We start from the raw sequence: 26,863 nt of genomic DNA on the forward strand, positions 1-26,863 counted from the left end.
TACTAAGTAGCTTCCTAAGTCATTTTTAGTGGTGCATGTACTGCCATACTTCACTCCCCTGGAAAAGGAATAAGGTGCAAGTTTAAGAATAGTTTTTTGTTTTAAGAACTTTCATTTGAGCCGGGCGCCAGTGGCTCATGCCTGTAATCCTAGCTTAGCTACTCAGGAGGCTGCGATCTGAGGATCACGGTTCAAAGTCAGCCCAGGCAGGAAAGACCACATGAGACTCTTATCTCCAATAAAAACCACTAGAAAACCGGAAGTGACGCTGTGGCTCAAGCGGTAGAGCGCTCACCTTGAGCTGAAGAGTTGAGTTGAGGGATAGCACCCAAGCCCAGAGTTCAAGCCCTACAGCTGACAAAAAAAAAAAAAAAGAACTTTCATTTGAATAGTTACTATTTAACTATTTGCTTATTCATTTAAAGTAATAATAGCTAAAGTTGATATTAGTTCTTTTTGAAATACGGCTTTTTAGTAAAAATGTAGATATTGTTTTATATATTAAGTATAGTAAATGATTCTGAATTTAGTATTAATTGAAAACTAAAACTAATACGCTATAATGAAAACAAGCATGAATTACTATTGTTTTTGTTTTGTTTTTGTGTGTCTTCATTTTTCAAATATGTACATTTCTTTAAGGTTCATCTCAGAAGAAGCTGTTAGCACCTGATATGTTTACAGAATCTGATGATATGTTCGCTGCATATTTTGATGTAAGTTTAAATCAACTATTGACAGAAAAAAAAGTATAACACATGTAGTCATACATAGAGAAAATAAGAATAGCAGTCTGAGTCAACAGTATCCAGAAACCATACCTTACCCTGCTATACTATTTGCACATTTTCTGAAAGTCTAAACTTAACGCTGAAAATCTGAAAACAGGTATAGCAGAACAATTTGAGAGTTTCATGAAAGTTACACACCAAGTGACTTAATGTACAACAGTTGTTTATGTACATATGTATTCATATATCTCAGTGTACATGTAAATAGGGATGTTTGCATACATCTATATGTGACATAAGGGATGCCTTTATTCGAGCAGAGTCGTTGTGCCTCTGTATTTACATAGTTGAGGACCTTTAGGATTTGAGGATTTATAGGCATTGAAGGGTAGTTTAAGAAATTTTGGCGGCTTTTTGTTTTTCCTTAATGATTTACCAGTGCCTTTTGAAAGGCATTGATGTCTTTCAAAGATACGTCAAAATATGAGCACATTCAAAAGTGAAGCCACTGTCCATATATCTGTAGTATGAGGCTCTATTAAGAGAAAGAAAGTGAGGACAAATGGAACATGGAAAATAAAATTTGTGTAGCATGAGCAATTAAGTGTTTGGGACCTCAAATTCTTTAGTGTTTGGGTCAAATTGGCTCAAGTAATCTGTGATGTCTTACATGGTATAACAAGAGCCAGGAAAGGTTAAGAGAGCTTGGCTTACATGGTAGAACACTTGCCCAGCATGCATGAGGCCCTGGCCTCAGTCTCTAGTACCACCAAAAAGGGATGTTGGGAAGGACTGCTGTCATTGGTGAAAGGAAGAGAGATGAGAAATGAATGAATATTGAGCTATTCTTAAGTGTCCCCCACCATCATTTGCCTAGATAGTATGTGTGTGATTCTGCTTTCCATCACCAGAACAAAATACCTGATACAATCAACTTCTAAAGAGAAAAGATCTCTTTGGCTAAGTTTTTGCAGTTCAGGACCATAATCTGTTGTCCATATGGCTTTGGGCCATGCTAAGAGTATATAGCAGAGCAAAACTGCTTTTTTCATGGCCAGAAAGGAAAAATCCTGAAGAGAAGCAGAGGCCCTGCTGTGTCTTCAAGGGCATACCTCAGTGATCTAAGATCTTCCACTAGAGACCATGTCTAAAAGGTTCCGCCACCTCTCAATAGCACTACCTTGGGGACCAGGTTTTTCTCACAGGGGCCTTTGGGAAAGGAAGGGATGGGGAAATATCTAATATTTAAACTATAGTATTGTGGAAAGATCTGGGTATCACAGAGTAATGTACAATAAAGATTCTTCCCAAGTACTAGATATTCTTATTTTTTAATTTTCCACACAGGCTCAACTAGTGCAGCCAGTGAATGTCACTACGTTTCATGCATATATGGGAAGAGTACAAATGTTGACTACGTGGACAGGGCAGTGAAAGAAATGGTGAAAATTGGTAGGCAAGAGTTGCCACTATGGTTGTTAACTGAGCGCCAGTCTGTAGTTTTTGTCACAATCTGTCTATCATCAGCTTAAGAAAACCAGATCTGATTTTCATTTTTTATTTTAATTTATAATGCCCTAATCATGTTCACAAAAGTTTTTGAAGATATATTAAATTGTTTCCCTAAGTGTTCTTTGATGAGACTTTGATGTTTCAGCTATATTGCATTTGCAATATATTACTTACTGCATAAATGGTAGTAATTGCTTACTAATTCAGAATAAAATACTGCTTTTGCTATTTTTTGCTATAAAGGAAATGTTATAGGTGTTGGATTTATAGGTAAGCAACTCATGTTACATCTATTTCAGAGTGCTCGTCTTCGAGCTGCTGGCATTGGAAAAGATTTCAAAGAGAATCCTAACCTCAGAGATAACTGGACTGATGCTGAAGGCTATTATCGTGAGTTGTCATTTCTTACTATGTTTATGGTAATGTAAGCATTGTGTTTATTGTAAATATACATTTATTAAAAACTTAATGCAGTGACTTGTTTTAGGGAATTGTGATAAATCACATCACAGTGCGCACTTAAAAAGTGTGCCACATCCAGCTGCTGCACGGACTTGTGTTGTGCTCTACTAAGCAGCCCAGAGTGTTGGATGGAAGTAAGGTAGACTGTGTGATGTGCTGCCTAAATCTAAGCAGTTGATAATTTCTCCACCCAGAGATAATTCTCAGAAGGAAAAGATGTATCTCTGCTTATCTTTCTCTGAAACAGGAAATACAATATACGAAGAATCTGCATGCTAGTCATGCAGCTCTACAAATTGAAACAGTTCCATAAGCACATTTTCTTTACTTAATGCTAAACTTGTCCCAGTTGATGGGCTCACAGCTCTTCCAGCCATCTGAAATGGACATGAAAAGAATGACCATAGAGGCCTGACTTTGACTTCTTTTGTGTCTAGAAAACTACATAGTAGAGATCTGACAGTTTTTAAGTGATTGCATGGTGTTTTCTACTTTGTGATTTGCAATATTTGTAATTTGGCTTTTTTCAGGTGTGAACATAGGTGAAGTCCTAGATAAGCGTTACAATGTATATGGCTACACTGGGCAAGGTGTATTCAGTAATGTCGTAAGAGCCAGAGATAATGCAAGAGCCAATCAAGAAGTGGCTGTAAAGATCATCAGAAACAATGAGCTCATGTAAGTTCAAAAGACATTTTGAGTTGAAACTGTTAACACAGTTTACAGATAATTATCTGCAAGTGAGCATGATTTCTATATCATTATTTTAATGGCACAATCTATGAGAGTTACTACATTTGTTAAGTGCCATAAATAGTTTTCTTTGAATAGACATTTAATTTATAACCATGTATTATAAGGTGAGGTACTAGAACCATAGGCTGGTCATATTTAATTTATTTCACTACCTGTTCTGCACTATTTTCTTCTGTTGCTTATCTGGTTCTTTCTTTTGTCGTGATAGTCTTAAAACCATAAATGAGGGATGAGAAGATCTTATTTCAGCTGTCACTGAGCATAGGGTAGCTGACAAAAAATTAAATGACAGGATATATTTGTAGCTTTTATCTTTATTCCTTGAATAAGCAGTTACCATACTCATGTTTTAATGCACATTGAAATGAACTTGTTTTGAAATGTTAGAAGTATTGAAATCAAGTATAAACTATTAAGAGAATGATACATACCTTTTCCTCAATAGCTGATTAGATTTTCTTAAAAAAAACTACAAACTAGAGAGGCATGTTGGTGCCTATTAGTACTCAGGAGGTCAAGGGAGGAGAATCTTAAGTTTGAGATCAGCTTTTGAATACTTAGTGAGGTGCATCTGAAAACAAAATAAGGCAAAACACTCAACCACTTATGTATATTATCTTTGATATGCTAGAGGAGGTCCATCTATTTGTTTTAGCCTCATTTTCTTTTTAATTTTAGGCAAAAGACTGGTTTGAAAGAACTAGAGTTCTTGAAAAAACTTAATGATGCTGATCCTGATGACAAATTTCATTGTCTTCGACTCTTCAGACACTTTTATCATAAGCAGCATCTCTGTCTCGTATTTGAGCCTCTCAGGTACAATGTCAAAACACGGGTATTAAATTAAATTGAAATGCATATTTTCCTTCCTCTCTACTAACCTCATTTTACATAAATGTTGTAATACATTTACTGAGTATTTGAGTAGTTTTTTTTTCCCTCCTCAGTTGACTCTAGTTTTTATATTTTAGCTTTGAGTTATTACTGAGCCTATAATCCAGTTACTTAGGAGGCAGAAACAAGGAGGATCATAGTTCAAGGCCAGCTTAGATTTTTAAAAAATGAGCTGGACACTCCCCATCATATCTTAACCAGTAAATCAGGCTTGTGGTATGCTTCTGTAATCATAGCTATGGAGGAGGCATAAGTAGAAGGACCAGGACAGTCCTTAGGCTAAAACATAAAACCCTTTCCAAAAAAGTAAAAGTAAAATGTATGGGGGAGGTATGATTTGGGTGTTAAGAGTACCTACCTTACAAACATGAGGCCCTGTGTTCAAACCCCAATACCTTTAAGAAAAATAAATGTAAACTTATTCTAAAATCAAAATAGTTTTTACCGTATATCTCTTTATTTTGAAATTTGGGTTTGAGTGAGAAGTTGTGTTGTACTACTACAACTAAGATTCAGGTGCTCATTTCACCTGAATCTGTTCAAAAGAAGCACTAGGGAGAGGCATTTTCAAACAGAATATTTTGTTGCAGATTGTATTTTGCACTTAATTTTACTGTGTGTTTTTGCCTTTATATTCTATTTACATTTTGACCTTTGCTACTTTGTTTTTTCTTTCCTTAAAGTATGAATTTACGAGAAGTATTAAAAAAGTATGGTAAAGATGTTGGTCTTCACATTAAAGCTGTCAGATCCTATAGCCAACAGTTGTTCCTGGCATTGAAACTTCTTAAAAGATGCAATATCCTGCATGCCGACATTAAACCAGACAATATCCTGGTAAGTCAGTCGAATAGCTAGGCTACCTCATATGCCATACCTGCTTTTACTAGGAGTATTGCCTCAGCAGTGCCATTTTACAAGCATAATTCAGCCATTGTGAATGACTTTACTAGTTTGTATGTTTTAGAAGTTGGGTCTGTGAAAGTTTTTGGATCTATTGACCTCCCCCCCCCCCCCCCTTTTGTTTGGAATAATGATCAGAGTATATACCAACCCAAGAATGCTCTACTGCAATAATAATGGATTGGATTTCCTTTCTTTTGTAAAAATGCTACATATTTTTACTATTTTGAAAGAAGTGTTTATGGATCTCTTAATTTTGTGGACCTATAGAGTTAAAGATATCTTAAAGAAATTACCTTTCTTGAACCTACAGATGTAGAATTCAGTTTTCAAAATGCCTCAGTTATTTGTCCCCCTTCTGCTCTTCCTTGCTTTTGAAGCTGTGGCTTCTGGTAACCCACAGTGTAGGGTTGGTGTATTGAAAGGCATAACATCCAGATTTTACAATGAATTTAATGTTTTTGAATCTGGAAGCATGTTATTCCAGTGGTGTCACTGAGGCACACACTTCTTTTCCCAGCCCCATTCCTGTTCTGTGCTCTTTGAGGGTTCAGGCATGTTTACAACTTGGGGAATTCCTAGTTTAGATACTAGTAACATATTCTGCATTTCATTTTTTTAATGAATGTATTATATCAAGTCTTGTACAGTTAATGCCTAGGAGAAATCCTTTAGAAAGCCAAAGTCCTCTACTAGAAATTTGTTTGAGCTATGATGATTAATTCTTAAAAGATTGTGACCTCATTGAAATTCATTTAAGCTGCTTAGTTCCCATTTCTCTACTGTCTTAAAATATTACTTTCCAGACTATGACAATAATGACATTAATAACTAGGACTTGTCATTTTCATGCATTGTGTTGCATATCTAATACAATCTGGGGATAGGATTAGTGGGTAATTATAGTGAAATACTAGGTACATTGTAAATGAATGGGAGAATTGTCTAGACAGCATCATTGTTTTCTTTTAACCTCAAACTTGTCTTTCTTTTTAAAATTGTGAATACAGCATCCACAGCAAATACCATGTAAAATACAGTATTTTTAAAGTTATTCATTGAATACCTGTGTATACTCTATGGAATTTACAGAAAAAGGTATTTGCTATTGTCTTAGAAGTTTTCAACACCACCCTTTCCCCTAAATTAATGCTAACCTATATAGAATTTAACATGGATTTTAGAGAGTGTTTTACCTTCTTCCTGAAGGGGGGAAATAGATCCCATAGCCTGTAGCCCAAGGCTGCAGTCACTGATGTTATAGACATACCCCATTCCTCATAGGGTATTTTTTTGAATAACTTAATGTAGATATCATTTACCGTATCTGTAACATCAACCGTGCATATGGCATTTCCCTAGAGAGCTCCTAGGGTTATTAAAAATGTTACATTTCCTTGGGATGGAAATGGTAGGCCAGGTCCAAGTCCCAATTTGGAGTTTGTGTATGTCTCTTTTGAAGCGGGGAAGGGACTCTGGAATGTGAATTATCTGCACTTGTTAATCCTGAACATGCTTCTGACTGATGAGTGGCAGCAGTCATGGGAGCAGCTCCACCGTTTCTCAGCAGATGTCACTCTTACTGTGTATGTGGAAATATTTACAAAGGCACAAGAGCAAATGACTAATACAGAGTTCATGCTTATCACTTTTGCCAGATTTAACATATTCATAACCAATATCTTCTCTATGTTGAAAAGATTAGTGTTTTCTAGACTTTAAAAGTGATTACTAAATTTAGGGGGGGTCTAGATTAGCTTTGGATGAAGAGTATTTTGATATTTTCTTTGGTCCAAATTTATCTACCTCATCGTTTTGCTTTCATTGCCATTGTAATTCTGACAACTGAAACTTTAGTCTGAATTCTTTATTAGTGAATGTTTTCATGTTGTTCTAGAAGGTTAGAAAGTTACTGAGATTTCTAGAAGATGAAGTGAGATTTTTCTCTGCCCTACTTTTCTAAAACTGTTGGCTGTTAAATGTGCTTGGTATTACTGGAAAAGTTTCACTAATTGTAAAAAAGAAAATTTTGAATGCTCATAATATTTTATAATTAGAAATTTGGGTTAAATAGAAAAGGAATTTTTAATTGAGTGTCTTGTTATCAGTAGTGAAATTAATGTAATTTCTTAAAGCCCATTTTATTTGCTTGTCTCAATTCTTGGCATGAATTAAATTTTGGAAAATGTCTTTCAGGTTAATGAATCAAAAACCATTCTAAAGCTTTGCGACTTTGGGTCGGCTTCCCATGTTGCGGATAATGACATAACGCCGTATCTTGTCAGTAGATTTTATCGTGCTCCTGAGATCAGTAAGTTTTTTATGGTGTTCTTTGACCTGGGCCATCGTGTGGTGGAAACAGCATGTTTAATGTCTAAGCACTGTTTTCCATCACACTTCAGCAGCTGCACGAGTTCATTCATGAGGAAGGGAACCGTAGCAAGTTCATCCTCCTCAGGTGGAATGAAGGTAGTTGGGACAGGAGTCTTGATCATGTCGAGCAAGAGTAGCAAACAGTTGTGGAAAATCCTCGACTTTAGAAGACTGCTCTTGATTATTCAAGGTCTGATTATCACATTTATGGATTGTATGGGACCTTTGGTTTTTCTCTTCCTGTTGCCTTGGTTGAGGTTGATAAGCACCCTCTCCAAAGGTAAAAATGCAAAGAGAGAAGAGATACATATGTTTGCCCCTTTAATTCCTTTCTTATGCCTCTGGTTTTTTAAGGTTTTTAAGTTTTAGAATCTCTATTAAGAATTAGTGGGAAAGAACATGAAACTAACTGCCAAACTGAGGTTAAAGTTATGGTTATAGACCAAGCTAAGTCCCCAGTTATTGGAAATAAAATGAACAATGGTCAGTCATTCTTACCCACATATATTAAAGCTTCTCTTGTTTTCAGTTATAGGCAAAAGCTATGACTATGGTATAGACATGTGGTCTGTAGGTTGTACCTTATATGAACTCTATACTGGAAAAATTTTGTTTCCTGGCAAAACAAATAACCATATGTTGAAGCTTGCCATGGATCTCAAAGGAAAGATGCCAAATAAGGTAAGATACTAACACCAGTTTGTTTCCAATAGCCTGAGGGACTGCTGCTTAGTCAGCACTGTAGCTGTAAAACAAAGATTTATAGAAGCCAGTGTGCAGCTACCATACTTCCTTAGCTCCTTTCCTGTTTCTGGTATTTAAATAGTGGATCTAATCATCCAAAACCATCAAAAGAAAAACCTTAGTAAGAGAACTGCTTCACTAATAGGCAGAGTAGTACATCTTGATGTAATTTATAAACATATTTGGGAGACTGCATGAAAAAAGATGCAGGTCATGTTGAGAGGTAAGGAAGTACCTGGTCATCAGAGAATGAATGTTACTTGTTAGTCCATTTTGGATAATGAAAGTACAGCTTGATGCTACAGTTGCTTTAAATCACCATCTCAGAGATGTCATTTCATTTCATTAAATGATTTTAGGTGAAACGTGGATTAGCTTTACCAAAGATATTTACAATTAAGAGTTCTGAGAACACACTCAGAGTCTAAATAATATATTTGTGTGAATTGGTAGTAGTCAGGCTGTTTCATAATAGTTTAAAGCCAACTTTTCTGTTTTATTTTGAAGATGATTCGGAAAGGTGTATTTAAAGACCAACATTTTGATCAAAACCTCAACTTCATGTATACAGAAGTCGATAAAGTAACAGAGAGGGTAAGTAGTTTTTAAGTGCATTAAGTGCTTTATTGTTAATTGACTACTAGGTATTACACAAAACTGTGAATGTTTAAAACTACTTACATAATTTCTTTTGCTGTTGGCCAGTTTCTGAATGAAACACATCAGGTTATGAAAAGAAGAGAGATTAAAATATCCTTCTAGCACTGAGAGTCACTTAGATCCCATTGTTGGGCGTCCCATTCAGTCTTGGTACTTCTGTTGGATAATTTTTCTCCTTGCTTAAAACCCTGTTGGCTCATTCTTTTCTATAAGATGATGTTTGAGTTCTCCAGAGAGACAAACTAAGTACTATATGGCATGACCTCTGCTTTCTTTTTTGTTGTTTTTTTTTTTTTTTTTTTTTTGGTCGGTTGTGGGGCTTAAACTCCGGGCCTGGGCGCTGTCCCTCAGCTCTTCAGCTCAAGGCGAGCACTCTACCACTTGAGCCACAGCGCCACTTCCTGTTTTCTAGTGGTTTATTGGAGATAAGAGTCTCACAGACTTTCCTGCCTGGGCTGGCCTTGAACCGTGATCCTCAGATCTCAGCCTCCTGAGTAGCTAGGATTACAGGCTCGAGCCACCGGCACCCGGCATGACCTCTGCTTTCTTGAGCAGTTCCCTACATCCCCGCTATTTTGCACTTGGCTGACAGGTTTGCTGGTTCAGATCTTGCCTTTACCCCCAGACTTCCCTGAGCTTATTGCTCCTATACTGCTCCAGCTCCTAATGTGTGTGTACAGATATATCCAAAGTCTCATTAGAATATATAGTCTGTATCTGGGTTGAAATAATGGTTTCTTAGTATTTGCCCTTACTGTATCTTATCCGTTTTTCATCATAGCACTCCATAACATTTATGGTATTGGGTTGTTTAGGTGCCTGCCTCTAGCCACCTGAGTAGGGTTAGGGAAAGCACAGATTAGGCAGTAAGTAGGTTCTTACTGTCGGTTTTCATTGTTCACTCTGGAGTCATTTCCATTCTAGTTTTTCAGTTGCCGTTTAAAAAGATGTAATACATGTAAACATTTTAAAAGTAGTTTATCATGATTTATATAAATACCTTCCTACTGTTGATGGTAGACAAAAATCTGATTTATGTTAACATACATTTAGTAACTTATTTAGAGACATGCATTGTAAAAATTATTTTTAGGAGAAAGTTACTGTCATGAGCACCATTAACCCAACTAAGGACCTGTTGGCTGATTTGATTGGGTGCCAGCGACTTCCTGAAGACCAACGTAAAAAAGTACACCAGCTAAAGGACTTGTTGGACCAGATTCTAATGTTGGACCCAGCCAAACGAATTAGCATCAACCAGGCCCTACAGCATGCATTCATCCAGGAAAAAATTTAAAATGAGATGAAGAAACTCCAAGGGTTTGAGTAATTAAATACAAAGACTGAAGAAATTTCACAGCAGTTTATTATTAATGTATATAAACTTATAAATATATTTCTCCAGCAAATTTGAGGAAGCATGATATATTTGAATTAACACCAAGGGTGATACTCCTTTTAGAAATGCTAGTTAATTGTTTTGTGTCTTATGTGAAATTTCACTATTGAACTGTTTAATTGGCAAGACTGCACAAAGTTACAGTACTAATGTATATGGTTGCAGTTCCCATAAAAGACAAAAGCATCTGTTTCGAGTAGTAATATTGGGTGGTTGATTTGTTAGCAGACTTGGCTTCATTTTGGTCTTCGGATACAATGGCCAGCATAAATGCTGTTTATATTCACGTTTTCCTAGGTGTGTGTGTGCAGGCCACAGCAGCATGCCCTTGGTGTAGTCAGTGCCGAAGGGGGTCTGTTCCTTCTTGAGCCTGCCTGCAGGGATGGTCTCCTCTTTTAAAGCAGGTTGTGTACAACATTCAGTACACTGAAGGTAAGCTAAACCATCAACATCACTGGTGTTTTAAGATGTTATTTTATTGGAATAATAATTGACAAATGAGGGATATTAGCTTTGTGGCAGAATTCCCTGCATGTTTGATAACTGATCTTGTTTTATTTTTTTGGCATTGCAACTGTGGCATACTTACAATTTCTGTTCTGTTCATCACATGTAAAATTTGAAGAGTACGCGCTTGATGGGTAGAGCGCCTTCAGTGTACTGTTTCTTATTTCCTTTTTTAAAATCAACTTGCTATAGACTTTCTATACATTTTGTTAAATACAGTTCCTAGCGACATAGAAACAATGCAGTTTTCATTTACTAATTACAAATGTTGAGGCCTGCTTCTGAAAGTCCTCATATTTAAAGGTTAGATAGACAACATAATGAAATTTTTAACTATTTGTATGTCATTTTTGAAAGTGTACTGCTTTATGGTAAAAATGTTTTTCATTTGTTCATTGTTTTCATTATTTGTGATCATGTTGTCTTTCGATACAGGCATAAACCTTCCACTCTTGAACAAAGCAGCTGCTTTTTAAAAGCGGTAATTGCTTCTTTACCTTTTATTTCTTTTGTAAATGAAGCTTTTCTTTAAAAATGTGACTTTGAAGTGTTGTCTATTGCATAAAACAGTTGACACTCACTGTAAAGTGAAGATTGTTCCTCTGCATGTGGTGGACCATGCAGGTTTCTGTATGTTCTCAGTATGCATCACTAGATAATAAAGGCTTTTGTGAACAAGGCATTTGTAGCCATTTTTAAAAGATTTTTGTCTTCAGTGCTGGTAAGTCAGGTAAACTGTAAATAGTTAAAAGTAACCTTTATCGTTCTCCTGAAAGTAACTGAAAGTATTATTTCTTAAAGACATAAATCTGGCCAAAATTTATCATTTTATTAATAATTAGGGTCCTATACTTATTTCATCCCAAAATAAGTCCTACAGATATTGTCAGCTTACAGTTTAGTGAGATTATTCCTGTAGGTTACAGGGTATCATTCAGGATTTAACTAATGTTTCTGCTATTTTCTCACTTTTCCTTTTGATGGTGCGGAAAGAGAAAAAGGAAAACGGGGCACAGGCCATTCGACGCCTTCTCCAAGGGGTCTGATTTGCTGAGACACCAGCTTCACCTTCTTAACAAGGTTATTTCTGACAGCATGTGTAGATAAACATTTAGCAACAATTTTAAACAAAATCATGTAAATCAGCTTGGTTTTGCAACACAAAGGATTTCATATTTTTACCATGGTAGAAAAAAATTCTGAAAACTGTATGTAATCATTTCTGTTTGGGGGGTAAGTTAATGTTTTGTCTCCCTGAAGAGTATGGAAAGCAAACAGATTTTAGGGGTTTAAATAACATTTTAAAATTGTAAATGGGATTTTTTTTATTTACCCAGGCACCTAATTACAACAAGCATGCACATTTTGGTGCATTCAAGAATGGAAAATCAGAATAGCATTCTCCTGGTGGGTTTTGTTCCATTTAAAGACATGAAATGAACTACACAGCCAGGAAGGTGATAGAGATATAATAAGCCACCTCTGAACCTACACCCATCTCTTCGTGGTTTAGACTTACTAAAATCAATGTAAGGTGATTTCATCTGCAGGTCGAGTGAAGCCTTTTAAATTAAGGCATCACAGGTGCAGCTTCTCCACCTTAATGACTGGATAGTGATTCTCCCACCATTACTTTATCTGGTGATAATATGCTGCGTATTCAAATCTTTTGTAGTTATTTACCCTCAAAATAGTTGATATTTTGATGTTTCTGGTGGTTTTCATGGCTTCATTTTATGTAATTATTTAGTAAGTTAACTTCCACTAGAAACAGTTCATGCCTCAGAACTATTAGTCATTCTTTAAAAAACAAAGTTGCTTGTTACTTGTTCTTTGTGTTTTAGGTGCAGCTCAGTGGAAGATGATGACAACCAGAAGACATGAGCTCAGGTTTCTGTCCTATAAAAGATTTAAAAAAAAATGAATTCTCCATTTAATTCTTGTCTTAATTTTTTAAGTTTTCAGCATTATGATTTGGGTTTCATTGGTGTTTGGTATTTAGAGTGGTGGTGCTACTGTAGTATTTTGTTTGTAAAGTGCTCATTTGGCCATATTTCCTGCCATGTCCCCCCTCCCTCAAAAAAAACCAACAGTGCTCAACTTCAGTGGTATGAAAGACTGGGGAAATAAGATCACGTATAACTGGTGGTCAAATAATCCTAAGGATTATTAGAAAGACCACAGCTGCCGAAATAGTGAGCATCTAAAGATGCCCTGCAGCTTTAGGCAGGTGCAAGAAAGAACTAAGTTCTTAAGATCATTGTTCAATTCCAGTATCTATTCTCTGACTTTTAGCAAGTCATGGTTGTAAAACAGGTAAAATATTCAGTCACTACCAGTTTTTCTTTAAGAAAAGAGAAAGATGATACTATATGTTGGTTATTCATGTTTCCAAACCTAACCATTCCTAGATTTATCTGTTTGGGGAACCTTGTAAACTGCCTGGCACACATAAACGTAATTTTGATTTGCTGAGGCAGAATTCTTGGAATTCTTAAGACCTTTTTTAAATTGAGGTAAGTTAGGACGTAATCCTACTTAACAAACCTGTATTCGTGTTTCAGAATAATATTTTTCAAATTCAGTTGTCTGTCATGAAGTTTTGGCTTTTTACATGCTTCATGGATAAAAAAAATCTTAAGTGATTATCAGATTTGAGGCCTCATGAGTCTTAGGCATAGCTATCAAAGATGTCATAGTTTTTTCCCTAGGGTAGAAGGAATATATAGGTCTACATTCTATGTAAACTTGGTCCTCCGAGGCCATCAGAAATGATGGGCTATTGAGTTTTTAAACAAGGAGAGTCTCCTGTCAAAAATAAACCCTGTAATATCTGTATTTAGCCTTTTAACATCCTGTGGATTCAGGGTGATAGCTTACTGGTAAGAGTACTTGCCTAGTATGCCCAGGGTCCTGGGTTCATTTCCTAGCACTACCAAAAATAATCAGCATCCTGTTCATTTTCCAATGGCTGTCTCATTTCACTCACCTTTCTCAATTGTTCTGTGTTGTAAGGTAATATAATTTTGACTTGACATTGTAATTACTCCTTTTTTTTTAATTTCCTAACAAAAGTTAATACCCAAGACATTTTTACAATACAAAGCATGTGATGCTTTATAGGATGTGGTAGAGGTGTTCAGATGTAATGTTCTGTTTTATTCCAGATCTGCATTCCTACTACTCTGCTTTACTTGTACTTCCTCATCATTCATAAGCAGAAAGCTAAAAGAACTCTGAAGTGAAACAAAGTAATTAAAATTTAGGCCAAACATTTAAATACTGGAAATACAAAACCATATCATCAAATTTGTAATTTCCCTCCTTTAGTTATGACACCATTAACAATTGGGCTCCACCATGAGTATACTTTTAATAGTATGTTAGTGCCAGCATAAATTCATGGCTGTTTTTTACATGTCAGTGATTTACACAAAATTGACAGTATAATGTTTTTCAGTTACTTTGAGATATTGTGGGTTTCTTACTTTTTCTTCTTCTGTATATAGGGTAAGGGACTGTTCTTCTGAAGAATCTTTCCATTTAGTGGTCAAGATACAGAAGCTGGTCTCTGAAAGTGCTCACTGTGTATCCCAATTGTCCTTGGTAGCATTTGAATTGTAACTTGGATTTAAACAGCTTATGTTCCCAAATGACTTGTGGGTAAGCTCAATAAAGAAGCCTCTTGGTAACATCTTGCCTGCTGTTTGCTTTTTTTTTTTTTCTTTTGCTTGAGTTTAGCGTTTTACATTTAGTTTTGAGTTATCTGGTGTTTCTTAGTTGCTTTGAAAAGTATTGTGGTGTTCAAATTAGGTTAGGGACTGGGGCGGGGATGGGGGGCTTGGGGGTGGTGATTGAAGTGATGGAGAGTTATGGAGTGTCACACTACTGAGCAGAACCTGCCCTTCAGAAAACCCCCAGCATGGAAATAGCTTGTCATTTTCCTCAGGCACATCAGAATGTTTTCAAAGCAGTAAGGGCAGGACACTGAAGAATAGTATATTCATGAGTCTGTTATATATTCCAGTGCTCTTGTATCTAGCTATGGAAATGTGAGTGATAAGCTAACTCCATTTTCTACAATGGTTTAAGTAGGTTGGTTCATTGCTTGTGTGGAAGCCTTTTACACTGGGCTCTGACTGTCATTGTGCCCACATTTTTCTCAAATCAGAATAAGGGAGTATGCAAGTATGACTATGTGGTGCATGCAAAGCAAAATTGGAGGATTGGGGGTAGAAGTGTCTGCCTTGTAGATGAGGCTCAGTCCAGCTGGAGCAAGCACTGCAGCTTAGGCTGATAGGGATCAGGATCTACCTAATAACCTACCTCAGGTAGAGGTCTTGTGGGCATTGGATTGGTACACAGTCAGGTGTATAGTGTGTGTGTTGAAATGAATACTATAAAACCTAGACAAACTTACATGACCTCTGAAGAGAACCTAGAAAGATCCACATGAGGAACAAGCTGACATGAGGATAGGATGTATGTGCAAAGTTAATTTAAATTTTCCTGGATAAAGCTGGGAATGTGGCTTAATGGTAGAGTGCTTGCTTAGCATACATGAAGCCCTGGGTTCTATTCCTTAGTACCACATAGAGAGAAAAAGCTAGAAATGGCGCTGTGGCTCAAGTGGGTTACAGTGCTAGCCTTGAGCAAAAAGGAGCTCAGAGATAATGCCCAGGGCCCTGAGTTCAAGCCCCGGGACTGCCCCCCGCCCCCCCCCCCCCCCAAAAAAAAAAAAATCCTGAATGGAACTGCTTTAATTTGTGTGATAAATTCACAAAATGTTTCCAGTCCAACGAAGATTATGGTAAAGTTGGTTTTCAACAATTTTCGGTTACCTTCTAATTTTCTCACAGTGGTGAATTCACCTTGTTTTTTTTTGTTGTTTGTTTGTCGGTCGTGGGGCTTTAACTCTGGGCCTGGGCGCTGTCCCTTAGCTTGTCCACCCAAGGCTAGCACTCTGCCACTTGAGTCACAGTGCCACTTCCAGGTTTCTGGTGGTTTATTGGACATAAGAATCTCACGGACTTTCCTGCCAGGGCTGGCTTTAAACCATGATCCTTAGATCTCAGCCTTCTGAGTCCCTAGGATTAAAAGCAAGAGCTACCTACACCCGTCTCAACTTGTTCTTGAGCCAAGTATCTCCAGCATCAAACTGACATTGCTACTTGTGTGCTTTCTACAGAATTACTAGTTCTAGTTTTAGGAGCCAGACACAGAAAAATATTCCGTTAATTTATTGAATGATCTTAAAAAAATATCAGTTCCTTTGCTCCATAATTGAGATGGCAGTACTTCTGCCATATCCCTGAAATTTCAAGCCATTTTAGAGTATAGTTGGGGGAAACTCTGCTAAATGTTTACCTAGCTTTTGCTTTTAAATTTTGTTTTGCAGTACTAGGGTTTGAGTACTAGCGCCTCACACTTGCTAAGTAGCTAGGGCTATGGGTGTGAACCATGGGTGTCTGGCTCAGTAGCTCCTTCCCCTCCCCCACTTTTTAGGCCCCTGGCTCATTAGCACTCCCTCTCAGCCCCGTCCTAAATCAACCTGCTTATATTGCTGGTACGGATTTGGTGCTTGGCTGGGTGCTGGTGGCTCATGCCTGTAATTCTAATTACTTAGGAGGCTGAGGTCTGAAAATCAAAGTTGGAAGCCAGCTTGGGGAAGAAAAGTCCATGAGATTTTTTTTATCTTAGTTAACAAGCAAAAAGCTATGGCTTAGAGCCCTTTAGTGAAAAGGCCATTAAGAATGTGAGGCGTGACTGGTATACACACACAGTGGTGCTTAACTTCGTTTTCATCTGCTTGCCATATGTTTCCATGTGACCTAGAAGGTGGGTTCATATTAAAGCTAATATTAATATATGTATATATTCTTAGCAGAAGATATTAAAGCCCAGGATGAATTCCTTTTCCTTCATTCAAAAGAACTGAAGCTGTCCTTCCATACAGAATCTGTCGAATGGCTCTGGATACTCTTACCTGCATGGCCTCTGCCTCCATGGTGCACTTCCCTGTCATTTCTTTCTATCTCTAAGGCCCTCTTCAGCCCTTGGTCTTCGAACTTTGGGCTTGTGTCTTTGTTGACCTATACCATGTCCTTCCTGACATGTTCCTTGCAAGAAGTAGGTTGTAGTTGTAGTTTGTTTGACATTGTCATTCCTCCACCGTTCTCACAATTGCATGAAATAAAGGGTAATCCATCTGTTTTACCAATTAAAAAAAAAGCACAAAGAAGTCAAGGAAAACTTTAAAGTATTAGCACTGTTCAGTGACAGGTCTGGCCTAGAATTCTCAGAACAAGTCATGGCTGTGGCCATAATCTCATAACTATCCCAAAGATGGAAGCAGTCCATTTGCCAGGCAGATACTTAATGTCTGCTGATCACTAGTTAAAAGTACCCGCTACCTATCAGGACGCTGGTGAAGTAGGCAGGCATGTCTATTGAAAGGTCTTAGGAAAATTAGATCATTATAAACATAAAGGCAAGGAGGTGAAATCCAGGTAAGTAAAGGTGTAAGTGAGAACAGTCAAAGAGCTCAAAGAGTAATGTTGAGGACTTGAATTACATGGATATCAAAGATATCCAGAGTAAAAATGATCGAACAGAAACAAGAGGGGTCATTGTGAATTGGAACTGAGTGAAAATAGAAGTCCTATGAAAGGATTGCTACCTTGAGACCCATTTTATGGGATGCAGGTCAATTCGATTAAGGTGCCCTGGCTAAGTTTGCATTACTGTGGTTCTAGAAATTTCCTTGAGGTTACCTAAAAGCTGTAACACCCCCCCCATCTCCCTCCCCCCCCCCCCCCCCCCCCCCCCCCCCGTCCCCTTGCTCTCCCCCCTCAGGAAATTTATTTAAGCCTTGCTCTCTTACAAAGGTAAAAAAGAGGAAACAGGTGGGCACTGGTGGTTCACAGCTGTAATCCTAGCTACTCAGGAGGGTGAGATCTAAGGACCAGGGTTCAAAGCCAGTCTGGGCAGAAAAGTCCATGGGTCTCATCTCCAATTAACCACCAGAAAACCGGAAGTGACACTAGCTTTGAGTGAAAAGGCTCAAGGATAACACCCAGACCATGAGTTCAAGCCCCACAACTGACCAAAAAAAAAATTATTTTGTAATATATTTATGAGTTGCCCTTTAATCTGGATCATGCGACCCTAATTCAAATATTCCGTCTGACATGGGAAGATGTTACACAAAATCAATAACAGCCAACTTGGCAGCATTACCTAGTACGTGGGAGTATGTGAAATTTTAACTTTGTACTGTTTAAAACTAGTTTTGAATTCCGTTATCCACTTAAAACCAAGTTACATTGTGCCAAAGCACACACTATACAAGCTGCAGTAGTTTCCCTTCGCATTTTTTGAAGTGTGATCCACAAACATTCTGCATTAGAATCACATGGAGTGGACAGATGTTGATCCTACTCCCCAAAACTTGGGTTTTCATATATACCTTGAAATCAGGACTTTTAACTGTTCCCTGATTTTTAGGTGCTCTAAAGTTTGTCCATCACATCCCTTCCTTACCTGCCAGTTAGTGGGTGAGCTTTTAGTTGTTTGGGTTTCCTTTAGCCAGGGTTAAGACTCACAGCAATGTAGAGCCTTGGGAGAAAAATAAACCAATAACATGGTTTTGGCTACTTTGTGAACTGTGGTTTTACTGCTCCTCCAACACTTTTTAACTATTAGGTCTAAATGGGAAAATGTTATTTTCTACCTAAGAGAATTAATAGTTCCTGTAGATTACAAAGAAGGATCTAAGAAATAGTTGCTAAGGATTTGGAAGAACCTAGTAAAATCCCTTAACGGAACAGCAGCTTCTTTAACTGAAGGGCCAGATGACCAGAGATCAGCTTTGTGGAGGTACAGAAGGAGAGGGAAAAGGTGTCAAAGAGAGGACTAAGGAAAATCACTGCAGGTAACTAACTTACATGATTATATAATAGGATATAACAAAAGAAAAACAGCAGGAAGTCAATTATACCATTTATTGACTATAGAATTATACCCGAAAAACAATCACAAAAGATTGATTTTCCTGAATACAATAGTTTGCTAAGAAAACTATCTCTGAAATCTAACATGCAAAAAAAAAGTCAAATGTCAAGTGTGGAAGCCATCTCAACAGTGACTTTCCCACATGTCCACTCCATATGCCAAGCAATCATTTGGGGGTTGAGGAGGTTGTTCTTAATACTTGTTTCTCAATTATAAACTGTGTTTTGGCTGGGCTTCTTAAAGCAGATTTACTTGTACAGTATGGTTCTATATGAAAGTTATTTTTGAGCAATAGGAGAGTGCTTACCCTTAGCTATAAATGAAGGTGACAAACAGTTTAGTTTCTGAATATAGAATGGTCTGTTCAATAGTATACTTCTTCTGTAAGGTTTCTTTTTGTTCCTTGGTGCCTTAATTTCTTCCCTTTGATTTTCAGGAAAAGACAAGGATATAGGTGAAATCGGTCCTGGGGACGGTGGTGGCAGACATCTTGTTGAGACCATTTTAATTAATGATTGAGTTGTTTGCCCAGTAGTAAGTTTGGGTGACAGTTCCTGGCATGGATTTAAAATGGAATTTTTGGGATTCTTAAAATCATCACAAGTCGCAGTCAACTGTTTTGTGGTGGATAAATTTTTAAAAGATGATGGTCTAGAATTCCATTTGTATTTGCCAGCATTGCTCCAGCTCCATCTTGAAGCATTTTGTTCAGGCTTGCTAGATCCAGAATTGTTTTTTCTCTTTTCTCGACTTTTATCTATACAAGCTATCTGCAAACTTGAAGGGTCAGGAAGTTTTGGTTGTCTCAGTTTCAACACAGCTTTGGAAGAGGAGGGTCGCTCAGAAACAATGGGAGTATAGAAAGTTGACTGTGGTCGTGGCCTCTCTTTTTGTATAGTGGCATGTTGTAATTTTTCCAGTTCCAATAAACGATTTATCAGGTTCCCTAGGGGGTTTTCTGGAGGTTCCACTATCATCTTCCAACTTTCACATTTAGAGATGGCAAGTTTGTGCAAGTCCAGAGTATTGAAAGGAGGGGGCAGGAAATCTGGATATAGAAACGCTTCGGCTGGTTCCTCAGTAAAAGAGTCTTCCATGTTTTCTATTGTTTCTGGCTTTAAGTTCAGCTCCATCTTTTGAAAATAGCAGAGTAGACTATCACTGGTCTTCTCACCTTCCGATAAATCACTTTCATCTGTTAAATTTTCTTCCAAACTGCTGTGTCCAGATTTTAAGTTCCAACGTGGGATAGATAAAGTATCACCACTATAGCTTTCTATAGTTGAGTTTGAATTAATATGAGAATCATTTCTGGCTTTTAAAAAGTCTCCATCCGCATAGGGCCAGTAGAGACCTAAGGGTATCATCACTGGGTGGTCAGCTAGAGCATTTGCTAAGGAGTGGCTTAGATGGAAGATCCTTGAGTTATTTGTGGTTATTTTAGCACCACTTTCCACCGAAGAGTTTTCTAATTCCCTTAAAAAGAAAAAAAAAAGTCATTAATGGTTTGTTGACTAGAATTAAAATGCCATTAAATGATAAGTAACTTTTGTCAAGGAATGGTTAAGATACCTGACATAGAAATAGGTTAATTTTCAAATTACATACGTGTGTGTGTGTGTGTGTGTGTGTGTGTGTGTGTGTGTGTGTGTGTGTGTGTATACACACATTTGTTTTAAGAAAAGACTTGTGGAAGCATAGAAAGATTGTAGTTTGTTTGGGGGGGCAGTTTTGTGTGTGTGTGTGTGTGCGCGCGCGCGTGCATGCACACACCAGTACTGGAGCTTGAACTCAGGGCCTTGTACCCTCATTTGGCTTTTTTGCTGTTTAATTGGAGCTAAAAGTCTCATGGAATTTCCTGTCCCACCTGGTCTTGAACTGGAATACTCAGATTTCAGCCTCCTGAGTAGCTAGGATTACAGGCATAAGCCACCAGCACACAGCAATGGGCAGTTATGATATCTAAGAATGGTTAACTGTGTTTATGAATAGACACTAGTTAACAATGGCTAGCTATATGTATTTGCCTGTGTTGTATGTGCAGTTCTGGTGTCTGCAGAAGAGGCTATCAAACTGAAATTATAGTAAAGTGTTTTTAACTTGGAATTAGATAAAAGGAACCTAGGGAGAATGGGGGTGGGGATGGCAGTGGCACAGAAGTTTGAACTTAGGACCTTGTCCTTGCTGAGCAAATACCATCTGAGCCATGTCTCCAGATTGGTAAAAAGAAAAAAAAAAATGTGTGCCAGTCCTGGGGTTTGAACTCAGGGCCCAGGAGCTGTCCTTGAACTTTTCTGCTCTAGGCTAGAGCTCTACCACTTGAGCCACAGCTCTACTTCTGGCTGTTATAGTAGTTAAGTAGACATAAGACTGTCAGACTTTCCTACCAGGGCTTGGAAAAACAAACACCATGATCCTCAGATCTCAGCCTCCTGAGTAGCTAGAATTACAGACATTAGCCACCAGCACTTGGCAAAAAGAAAATTTTAAAGAAAGGTTTCCGTGTTAGCCACTGCAGGTTTAACAATTCTAACAAGAAACGAAGTCAACAGTGCCTATGAAACAAAAATTGCCTTCAACAGTTCCTAGAAATTTCTCCACTAGGGGCTGGGAAGGTGGCTCAGTGGTAGAGCGCTTACCTTGCATGCAGGAGGCCCTGGGTTCAATACCTCAGCACCACATAAGCAGAAAAAAAAAAAAAAAAAGCCGGAAGTGGCGCTTTGGCTCAAGTGGTAGAGTGCTAGCCTTGAGCTGAAGAGCTGAGGGACAGTGCCCAGGCCTAGTTCAGGCCCCACGACCGGACCCCCCCCCCCAAAAAAAATTTTCTCCATTAGCAGAAATACTATTTTTTAAAAGAAACTGTAGAGCTGAGAAGGTGGCTCAGTGGTAGAGTGCTTGCCTTGCATGCATGAGGCCCTGGGTTCGATTCCTCAGCACCACATAAACAGGATAAGCCAGAAAGTGGCTCAAGTGGTAGAATGCTAGCCTTGAGCTGCAGAGCTGAGGGACAGTGCCTAGGCAAGAGTTCAAGCCCCACAACTGACAAAAATAAACTGTAAAAGTACAAAAACAAAACAAAATGCTGAGTTTCTAGTTTGTTTTAAAGCACTTAGAGAAGAAGGTGTTACAGTTCACACCTGTGGTGCCTGCAGAAGGATCATGTGAACTCAGGAGTTCAAGTTGAGTCTGGGCAACATTTCAGGAAAAAAAAAAGATATCTAGAAATGCTAACATTGAAAGATTTGAAGCATTTAGTTGATGGGCAGTCTCAACATCTTTTAATAAAGAAAATCTTAAATATAGCATAATCTGGGCTGGGAAGGTGGCTCAGTGGTAGAGCGCTTGCCTTGCATGCATGAGGCCCTGGGTTCGATTCCTCAGCACCACATAAGCAAAAAGAAAAAAGCTGGAATTGGTGCTGTGGCTCAAGTGGTAGAGCGCTAGCCTTGAGCTGAAGAGCTGAGGGACAGTGCCCAGGCCCAGAGTTCAGGCCCCACGACCGGACCCCCCCCCCCGCCAAAAAAAAAAAAAAAGCATAATCTAAATCTTGGGGAAATGCTTTCATTTTTACAGAAAGTGATATAATGTATTCATTTAGCTAAGCAGGAATACTGCCTTATTTTTGAAAAAGTTCAGGCAAATCACTTCAAATCTATACTAGTTAACAGATATAGTCCATGTACTATATACTGTAAAAGGAGAAAGAAATCTGCAGGAGGAAGGCAGTAGTGGATGGAAGGGGGTAGAGAACAACATGAATTAATAGGAATCTCTGAAATATCTAACACTACATGAAAATATCTTTATTGATACTCTTTGTGTATGACATGTGGAAGAGAAAAATTTCAAATAAAATACTTCATTGAAGACGGGTGCTGATGGGTCACACCTGTGTTGTTAGCTAATAAGGCTGAGATCTTAGGATCACAATTCAAAGCTATCCCAGGCAGGAAAGTGCATGAGATTCATATCACCAATTAACTACTGAATAGCCAAGAGGAGCTGTGGCTCAAGTGATAGAGCACCAACCTTCAGTGAAAAAGCTAAGGGACAGCTCCTAGACTTTGAGTTAGAGCATCAGCAGCACAATAATTTTTTCTATTGGTATCAAAACTTTCATCCCTGAGACATCATGATTATTCAATTTTATAATCCCAACATCCCTAAGAAAGCTCTTTTATTTTCCACTTGTCATGGAGAAGGAAGCTGAGATAAGATCACCTCCGAAGAATCTATTCTCTTACCTGTTCTCCATGGTATTTCCTTCATTAAAAGGATAACTCCATAAATGAAATATCCTTTGTTTACTGTTCTGGCAATAGAAAAATCATGGACAATATTTCAGAAACTGCATGATATTTTTCTTTTCTCTCCCTTCCTTCACTCCCCCCTCCCTCTTTCTGTCTCCCTGTCTCCCTCCCTTCCTTCCTCCTTCCCTCCCTCCCTCCCTCCCTCCCTTTCTTTCTCTTTCTCTTCCTTTCTTTCCTTCTTCCTTCCTTCCTTCTTTCCTTCCTTCCTTCCTTCCTTCCTTCCTTCCTTCCTTCCTTCCTTCCTTCCTTTCTCTTTCTTTCCTTCTTTCTTTCATACTGGGGCTTGAACTCACTTCCTGGGTGCTCTTCCTTATTACTTTTTTCACTCATAACTAGTACTCTACCACTTGAGTCACAGCTCCACTTCTGACTTTCTGGTGGTTAATTGGATATAAGAATCTCATGGACTTTCCTGCCCAGACTGGCTTCAAACCCTGATCCTCAGATCTCAGCCTTCTGAGTAGCTAGGATTACAGGTGTGAGCCATAGCACCCTGCTTAGCTTAGTTTTTAAATAAGATCCTGCATTTATGCCCAAGCTGGCCTGGATACAGTCTTCCTATTTACTCTTTCTGTGTGGCTGAGATGACAGGGGTACACTAATATGCCCAGATTTTATTAGTTGGGAAGAGAACTCAAGAACTTTTTGACCAAGCTAGCCTCAAACCATGATCCTCTCAATTCCTGCCTCCAGAGTAGTTAGAGTAGCAAGTGCAAGCCACCATGCCCAGCTTATAAAGTTTTAAGTTTGAGGAGGAATAAAAACAAAAATTTTCAAGAACATATATATTATTTCAGACAATATATTTTGTGAATTATTTTAAACCAAATATCCTTACCTTGTTAATTTTGCCTGGAAGAATGTATATAAAAATGACAATTAATAGTTATATAAAACAATCAATAATCCAAACAACCTCCCTTCAATATAAGTAATTATTCCAGCATAAATATATACATCCAGAATTTCTTACCACCTGTTGCATTATCCCTTCCAGGTGGGAGGATTTTATTTTCAAGAACAGGTACTTCCAAATCCAATTTCCAGTGAGATAAGTTCTAAAACAATATTTGTTACTCGTTTTAGGATAAACTTCAAGAGTAAGAAAATTGTAAAGCTCAAGTACACAATTTTACACACTCTTTGGGGGAGATAGGAAAACAGGAACAGAGCTCCATAACCCTCTGCTTCCCCAATGACAGAAGCAGTGGTGTGATAAGATTTTTCTCCTACCAAACCAATACAAGCTTGGGAACACCTACTATTCAGGAAATGGAAAGAATTTTCCAATTATTTAAGGCTTCAGTCTCATTTTGGTTAAAAATGTTGGCAGTAGGATTTGAACATTGATTTAAAATATTAACAAGGCATGGTGCTGGTGGCTCAAACCAGGGATCCTAGCTACTCACGAGGCTCAGATCTAAGGGTCATACTTCGAAGCCAGCCAAGGCAAGTAAGAGTAGCAAAACTCTTAAACTGAACTAGAACTGTAACTCAAATGGTAGACTACAGTCTTGAGCACCAAAGCTCAGGGTCAGCCCCAGGCCCTAAATTCAAGCCTCAGGATTGGAAATAATAATAACAATAAGAAAGGAATAACAGTTGGGGATTAGGGTGTGGCTTAGTGGCAGAGCACTTGAGCATGTGTGAGGCCCTTTCTCTGGTCCCCAGCACTGGGAAAATAAAATAAAATTGAAAAATTGCTATAGATTCTGATTCAAGAGGATGAGTAGGAGGCCCGGTTTTTATGCTCTGTGTTTTGGGGAGTCATATATGAGAGAAATAGCCGTATATTTAACCCAGTAAAGCAAAGTTTGTGAAAACTGAGCTTTTTACACAGTGAAATTAGCATATACAAATGTATCAACTGGTAAGGAAGGCTAGTCCTCTGGTTTGTAAAATTTCCTAAGGTTGGGAAGTTGTTGGATATCTTTGATATCCCACCTGCCTAATTTCCGGCCAAAATACCTTGTGAAAAAGTAAAAAGGTGATCCTTGCTTGATTGATGACAAGGGAGCATCTTTATACTGAAACATTTGCAATTAGGAATGTTTTGAGATTTAGGGAGAAGCTAAATTTCTCTTTGTTAAAAGAAACCAAATCCCCCTCCACCCACCCACCCACACCCGCTATCTCAAATATGCTCAGGGGAAAACTCAGTACAAAGTGCACAAGAAGAGCCAGCAGAGCAAAATTACCTCTGCAGGAAGACTCAGTGAGAGTTATGTGTCAGCTATGGGAGCTGCTGCCTAAAGTTCAAGTGCAAGAGCATCTGCCATACCTCCTGAGTGATGCTTGACTCCTGGAGGTTAGTGTCGTAACTCTCACCATTTCTTCGCTCCATTTTGTTGTAGCTACTCCTCTGTCTCCTATACAGGTTGTAGGATAAGCACACTTAGGGGTAAGGTCTACATTTGTATGTGGAAAGTATAAGCTTGAGTTGGGTGGCTCACGCCTGTTATCCTAGCTACTGGGGAGGCTGAAATCTAAGGATCCTATTTTGAAGTCATTCTGGGCAAAAAAGTGAGACTCTGGTCTCAAATAAACCACCAAAAGCTGGAAGTGGAGCTATGGTTCTAGTGGTAGGGTGCCAGCCTGGAGTGAAAAAGCTGAAGGACAGCATCCAGGCCCTGAGTTTGAGTCCTAGGCCAGGCCCTAAGTTTGAGTTCCATAGAGAAACAGCGAGAGACAATCAGAGACACACAGAAACAGAGACAAAGAGAGACAGAAACAGAGAGTGTATATCTTGGCTCCCCATCTAAAGGAAGCTAAGAAAAATGCTTAGAGGTCCTGGGATATAGTTCAGAGGGAGAGTGGTTGCCTAATCTGCTCATGCCCTGGGTTCCATCTTCAGTTCACCTCTACCCCTACTTACAAAGCAGAGGAGAACTGTGGGGATAGGGTGGAGGTAACCCTATGAACTCACCCTATGAACCAGAAACAGCATACAAGAGTGAACTGGGAGGTCTAACTGTCAGAGATTAGGAAATTAAGCTTAAAGGTGAGAAAGAAGCTATTAGATAAGGAAATAGAATACAAATTGGAAAAAAACATAGGGTGGAATTTATAAAACTGGGCCCATGTTGTTGACCATGCAAAACAAAAAGTAATGCATTTGAAAGCAAAGCCTCATCTATGGACAAAATAAGAACTTCAAGCAGGTTCAGGAGATACTAACCATCCTATGGGACTGACAACTTCCTCCTCACTAAATTACTATCCTGTCTAAAATACTCATTATCATTTAAGGGAAAAAATAGTTGTGAAGTAAAGAACCATCAGTGGACTAAAATAAGGCTATCTGAAAAAAATGACAAAGCCACTGTAGTAATCCCTGGTGGATGATTTACATTGTATTGTCTACGGGAGAAAAAGCTCTATCTAGATCCACCTGCTATTTGCTCTAGAGTTGAAACAGGCAGGAGGAAGCCAGCTGCTGAGTAGGGTAAGCTGCTCCCCTCAGGTGTGTGTCCTGGGAAGGGACCCTGGAAGAGGCTATGGCTGCATTCCAGGGGTAGGAACTTCAGGGCTGCATAGGGTAGGGAGGCAATGAGTAGAGGAGACTCCTTTGGGAGAGGTTCCCTCCCCCTCCCCATCAT

At 38.4% G+C, this 26,863-nt stretch overlaps 2 protein-coding genes across 10 annotated transcripts in view; one reads left to right on the top strand and one right to left on the bottom strand.

The window, feature by feature from the left end:
- The window catches only part of Prpf4b (pre-mRNA processing factor 4B), a 36,323-nt gene extending 21,688 nt beyond the window's left edge, over positions 1-14,635 (top strand). Inside the window, exons 7-20 of one of the 9 annotated variants that reach the window (XR_006147562.1) lie at positions 643-716; positions 2,543-2,633; positions 3,236-3,383; positions 4,140-4,277; positions 5,039-5,192; positions 7,455-7,569; positions 8,161-8,312; positions 8,883-8,969; positions 10,129-10,410; positions 10,732-10,866; positions 11,377-11,422; positions 11,935-12,021; positions 12,786-12,831; positions 14,451-14,635. Coding sequence is in view for 1 of the 9 variants with exons in the window: in XM_042680313.1 (XP_042536247.1) it covers positions 643-716; positions 2,543-2,633; positions 3,236-3,383; positions 4,140-4,277; positions 5,039-5,192; positions 7,455-7,569; positions 8,161-8,312; positions 8,883-8,969; positions 10,129-10,332 (1,163 nt within the window). In the remaining 8 variants the exon portion in view is untranslated. Of the gene's footprint in view, positions 1-642; positions 717-2,542; positions 2,634-3,235; positions 3,384-4,139; positions 4,278-5,038; positions 5,193-7,454; positions 7,570-7,660; positions 7,822-8,160; positions 8,313-8,882; positions 8,970-10,128 lie in introns of those variants that run through there. The other 8 variants (XR_006147561.1, XR_006147566.1, XR_006147567.1 and 5 more) reach the window with 8 other exon arrangements.
- Positions 14,636-19,232: 4,597 nt separating this feature from the next.
- On the bottom strand, positions 19,233-25,608 carry Fam217a (family with sequence similarity 217 member A). The gene is made up of 5 exons (XM_042680349.1): positions 25,546-25,608; positions 24,238-24,322; positions 24,103-24,116; positions 23,199-23,266; positions 19,233-20,430 (listed from the first exon to the last, which is right to left on the bottom strand). The coding sequence occupies exons 1-5, from the start codon at positions 25,606-25,608 to the stop codon at positions 19,233-19,235; spliced, it is 1,428 nt and encodes a 475-aa protein (XP_042536283.1).
- Between the last annotated feature and the right edge of the window lie 1,255 nt (positions 25,609-26,863).

The sequence above is a fragment of the Dipodomys spectabilis genome, unplaced genomic scaffold, assembly GCF_019054845.1.
Source record: "Dipodomys spectabilis isolate Male_0828 unplaced genomic scaffold, ASM1905484v1 ptg000059l, whole genome shotgun sequence".
Classification (NCBI taxonomy): Eukaryota; Metazoa; Chordata; class Mammalia; order Rodentia; family Heteromyidae; genus Dipodomys; species Dipodomys spectabilis.

Coding starts and splice junctions, on each gene's coding strand:
- Fam217a (XM_042680349.1), bottom strand. CDS start 25,608: ATGGAGCGAAGAAATGGTGAGAGTTACGACACTAACCTCCAGGAGTCA. Junction 24,323..25,545: donor AGTCAAGCATCACTCAGGAG/GTATGGCAGATG, acceptor ATATTGTTTTAG/AACTTATCTCACTGGAAATT. Junction 20,431..23,198: donor GGAAATACCATGGAGAACAG/GTAAGAGAATAG, acceptor TTTCTTTTTAAG/GGAATTAGAAAACTCTTCGG.